The sequence below is a fragment of the Formica exsecta genome, unplaced genomic scaffold (genome assembly GCF_003651465.1).
Source record: "Formica exsecta isolate Colony F162 unplaced genomic scaffold, ASM365146v1 scaffold72, whole genome shotgun sequence".
Taxonomy (NCBI): domain Eukaryota; kingdom Metazoa; phylum Arthropoda; class Insecta; order Hymenoptera; family Formicidae; genus Formica; species Formica exsecta.
In genome coordinates, this window is record NW_021853485.1 from 1481791 (window position 1) to 1487078 (window position 5288).

At 36.1% G+C, this 5288-nt stretch overlaps 1 protein-coding gene across 1 annotated transcript in view; it reads left to right on the forward strand.

The window, feature by feature from the left end:
- The window catches only part of LOC115243557 (serine-rich adhesin for platelets-like), a 19951-nt gene extending 14669 nt beyond the window's left edge, over positions 1–5282 (forward strand). The window contains exons 16-19 of the mRNA XM_029820667.1: positions 8–1173; positions 2502–2682; positions 2849–2980; positions 3981–5282. Of these exons, the coding sequence (XP_029676527.1) occupies positions 8–1173; positions 2502–2682; positions 2849–2980; positions 3981–4435 (1934 nt within the window). The 3' untranslated portion in view covers positions 4436–5282. The remainder of the gene's footprint in view (positions 1–7; positions 1174–2501; positions 2683–2848; positions 2981–3980) is intronic.
- Positions 5283–5288: the final 6 nt, after the last annotated feature.

A 5288-nucleotide genomic window follows, 5' to 3' on the forward strand; every position in this document is an offset into this window, starting at 1 on the left:
GAAAGAGTTGAGGAAGAGGAGACCACTACTTTACAAGAACCTACCGCTACTGACAATGAGAATAAAACGCATCATGAGAAAGTTCATCGTGAGAATGGAAATATCGAAAAAGAACGAAAAGATGTATTAAAAAAGATAAAATCTCAGTCTCAAGAAAACCTTGCAACGAACAAAACCAGTGCCGAGCCTGATTCGGTCAATGAAACTCTTTCAAGTAATTTTCAAAGTGATCTTCGTATGAGCAAAAACCTTCCCGAACAAGAAAACAAGAGAGAAAGAATGAGGGTTGTATTAAAGAGCATTAAACCTAAATCCGAGGAAAAGAATCCAATCGAAGAAGCGAGAGGAGTTTCTGATTCTGTTGATAAAAATTTTCAAGGCAATTTTTCAACAAATTTTTATGCAAACAAAAATATTTCCGACAAAGGACGTACAGGAAGAAAAATGAGAGTTTTACTGAAGAGTGTTCGACCTAAATCTAAGAAAAATAATTCCACAATTGAAGAAACAAGTACGGATATTATCGAAAAAAATCTTCAAAATAATCTTTCGAATAATTTTAACACAAATAAAAATTTTTCTGACGAGCAGAAAACAAAAAGAAGAATGAGAATTGTGTTAAAGAGAGTTAGACCTAAATTCGAAGAGGAACAAGCGAAGACCGAAAAAACCAGTGCACATTCTAATTCTACGGATGAAAGTCTTCGGGGCGTTTTTTCAAATAATCTTAGAAGCGGTCAAAATTTTCCCGTCGAATATAAGAGTCGAAGAAGGATGAGAGTTGTATTGAAGAGTATTAAACCCAAATCTGAGGAAAAGAACTCAACAGCTGAAGAGACGGATTCTGATTCTACAGATACAGATCTTCAAGGTAGTTTTTCAAGTAATTTTCACACAAATATCAATCTTTTCGACGAAGAAGAGACAAGAAAAAGCATCGAATCCAAGTTCGAGGAAAAAGATTCAATAGCTGAAGAAACAAGGGCGCATTCCGATAAAAATTTTTCGAGTAACCTTCATATAGATGATAACTTTTCTAACCGAGAAAAAATATTAACGCATTTTAAACACGGAAAAAAGGAGGCGACAATCGAACGGCTGGAAGACATCGAGGAGCCGCAAACTACGGAGACAATTGTTCTGGCCAAGGACACTGATCAGCCCTCGCTCGAGGTCAGTGCAGTTTTATGTTGAAGACTCGCTTTGCCTTGATAACATACTGTAATTCCTTGACCGATCGCATGTTGCTTTAACTAAAGCGAAAACGAAACGAAAAACGCCGCCGCCGCCTCTTTTCACCGCTAACTGAAAGATCTCTCGAAGCATGATCCTCTCGCAAATGCAGAAAGACCATCATCGCCTTAATGTCTTTGCTTGAACAAAATCGCCTGACTGAAGATATCTTTTAATCAATATAACATTCTCCTCTTCTGAATTTGCTTCCGGTGCCTAATTGATATACTACATCGGCCAATGAACTATCTTCTCGATCGACTAATGCGGAAGGAATCGGTTATAACTATTCCTAACTTAATGGCTTTCTTGAATGTCTACCTGACAAGATCTCTCAATCATCGATCACTCGCTGGATCTAACCAAAATACCTTTCGTGAAACGAGATATTATATGATCATTCTTTACACGTTGCTACGTCATCATCGCATTGTCTATCTACGAAGATGCTCTCCCTTCTCTGGTTTTTAGAAACATTCTTTACTTCAGGGTTGATGGAACACGAATTTGGAAACCTGATCTTTTTCTCTGAGCGAACACTCTGAAATGTGAATGAACCAGGAACATTTTCATCCGTGCTTCTAGTTCTTTTTACAATTTCATTAGAAATTAACAAATTCCTTTCCAAAAGACGCACCGCGCGTTTCTGCGCGAGCGTCTAGATTTCGCTTTTTCTGATACATTATCTTGAACATATTTTAACGCTTAAATTAGTAATTAATATATCTTAATATATCTAATATATCTTATGCGAAACGTTTCAAACAACACAAAAATTCCAAAAAAAAAATTTGGAAATAAAAAGATGTTTGAAAAGATTAAGAAATTTCTTAGATACTTTTAATAACAACTAAAAGATTATAAAGTCTTTTATATATCTAAAAAATGCCTGAAGTATATTAAAATATTAAAATACCTAAAAGAGAAAAGGCTCAAAGATATAAAGATTGTGTGTGATATAAATAATTTAAAAAAAAATATATTCTCTTTAATAAGGATGAAATTCGAGTTTTTTAAAAATGTTTATATAGAAGAGGATATTTTAATTATTTGTGTTGTCTGAGATATCAATCTCGAGATTTTCTCAATTCTATTTATCTTCTTGCTTTGTACGAAATTGCAAACACATTTATATCACACGTGTGTGCATTCATAAGCGATTCATATAATCAAGAATTAATTTATTTCTGCGGCGCTTTGCACTATTTGTAGTATATAAAGAAAATCAATTTATAGTATATGTAGAAAATCAATTATTATTCCAACAGGTAAATTCCTTAAAGAATGGTGGATCCGTCGGTCGCAAATCAGGACTCTCTAATAGATACAGAAAACCGACACAGTCGACAACGGCCGCTCCGCTAATTAACACCTTTCCGAGCACAGTGGCTATTTATCGAAACGGTAGACCAATCGAGACCACCTTCTCATCGAGGATAGACCTCGTCGGTAGGTTCATGAAAAAAATATAATAGCTTAATTGATTTTCATCAAAGATAGATCTCATCGGTAGGTTCATGAAAAAAATATAATAGCATAATTGGTTTTATTTTTATATCTATTAGGCTTAATTTTCAGTTTTTCGAAAATTCCTTTCAACATTTCTTTTTTTTAGACGCGTTCGAGGATACCAGATCGGCCGTCGTCCAAAACGATCAAAAGACGGATGTGTCCGATCAAACCATCCGCGCCCAAGAATTCGCGGTGACCCTAGCGGACCCGCCGCAATCGTCGTCGTCAGACACTGGTACATTATACTTGCTAGAGAGCACACCATCCGACTATTTAATTCTTCTAATTTAAAGTACCATATCATTATATTGCGAGCTTTATTCTTTCGACGGAATAGCTTGCGTTTCAACTAACAGTACTCGATTCATTTCAACACAGCCGGCTTCTTCTCTTGGGTGACTTCTGATAACAGTCTCCGTTTAACGACGATCCCGATAATCTCCTGAAAAATCGCCAACTCATGTCAAAATATGACGCTAATCATACAAGAGATCGTTTTTTTTTTTTTTTTAAATAGGAAGTCTTCAATAACGTCTTCATCTCGATCGACTAATTCATTCATCGCGTCCATGTCTCCTTCATGATATTCGCTTCAAACATCTGTCTTCAATCTTTTTACTGTGTTTTTTCCTCTATTACAATTCCATGATTTATACGCAGAATTTTTTCTTCATTTGTCATTGACCAATGCTCATTTACATACTAATATAATTGTGCAACTTCTATGCACCATTATTCTTGTCTCCTTCTATTTCTCTCTTTCTTTCTCTCGGCCACGTTCATCATTTGCTTTGCTAAGCGAATTAAACACTAATCATTGAATTCATGCCATCGACAGAATAAACAATACACGACGTAAATCCTTCCGCTGACTTTAAAAGACTTTAAATCGTTGATCGATTAAAATATCGACCTTCTCAGGAATAATTGTTTCGTACCACTTGCTAGTACTTCAGTATTCATTCTAAATCGGCAGATTTGTCAGCACGATCTTACGCACGTGCTCTTGACATCCCTTACAAGGTTGTTGAAATACTCTCGGTTCCTTCGTCCTTCAGCTTCTACGCAGCCACTGACTCTCATCATTCAGTTGATTGACATTTCACTAATGAATCTCACTCTTTCTACTTCGTCGCGCTCTCTCACTCTGGGAATCAGTCTCATCAACGTGACCCGCTTACCCCTGGTAAACTTACGTCTAAGCGGCAAAGACTAATCAGGTTCCACACAATTAGGTCGAACGGCGTTAAGGGACGCCGCAAGGCGCAAGATAAGCACCACCGTAGCGCCTAGAACAAATCCGACGATCGACAGGACGATCTCGAGATACGATGCAGACTTCAGGAACCGTCAGAGATCCCAGACGAAAAGTGCGCGGCCCACGGTGAATGCTACCACGAGACCCAGAAGACCGCCGGTGCTCGACTACGATTATTACGAGGATGAGACGCCGATCGTTATCGGCAAGTCTTTCCTCAATAGCAAGCTCTTCCTCACGAGTAAGGGTACTATACGCTGCTTGGACCAAGGCAATTTTCCGCATCCGTACTCGTGTAAGAAGTTCATCTCTTGTGCGCGTATGGTGAATGGCCAGGTGATCGGAACCGAGTACACCTGTCCCGATAAGCTGACCTTTGATCCGATCGGCGGTATTTGCAATTGGTCCGCCGGTCTCGGTTGCAAGAAGTAATCAGTATAATTCACTCGACAGTCTAACATAAAAAGATTATCTCAGACTCGATTGCATTTAAAGTCACTTTTTAGAGCTCTCTTTGTTCAAGTAAATCTATTTAACTTCAAAAAAAAAAAAAATCGTAAAATTTAATTTGACTGAGAATGTCGATGCAATTAGATTCTTAATCGTTTTTCTTGCATCTGGTTCGGACAATATATAATTGAATACAAAAGAATCTTATATTTACGTCATTAACGCGTTTACAATACACAAATGATATTTGATCATATTTTTAAAAGATATATTTTTTTATCTCTGCCATTTGTGAGGGAAAGATCGCTGAGAAAATGTATGACTTTCGAGTGATTCTAATTATCAATTGCACATTTTTCTAATATAAAAGACAGACATTTTTAGATAATAGTAAATTTCTCGGTTTAATATTAAGGACGATTAGGAGAAGAATGTTTCTAATTTTGCAAAAAGATTTATATAAATTTTATTTTGATTGATCTTCTTTTCTCGCGAAAGTTTGAGATATTACACTATTTTAGACTTTTAAACTTTGCTGTAATCGCAGCACGATAAATGAGAGCATTCTATAAAAATCATGAGATGACGTTATGACTATATTATTAAATAGAATTATAACGACAAAATGTTAGGGAACAAGCGTGAAACAAATAGATTATTCGTTCGAGGAGATTTGAATCAGTCTCATCGGAAAGGCAAAATAACTTCACAATATTTTTTTTCATCGCCACAAAGATAATTTTTTCTGAATATATCGTAACTAGTATTATTAATACAATGTAACACATATAAAATAGAACTTTTGATATTAATAGATCATTCTCATATATATATA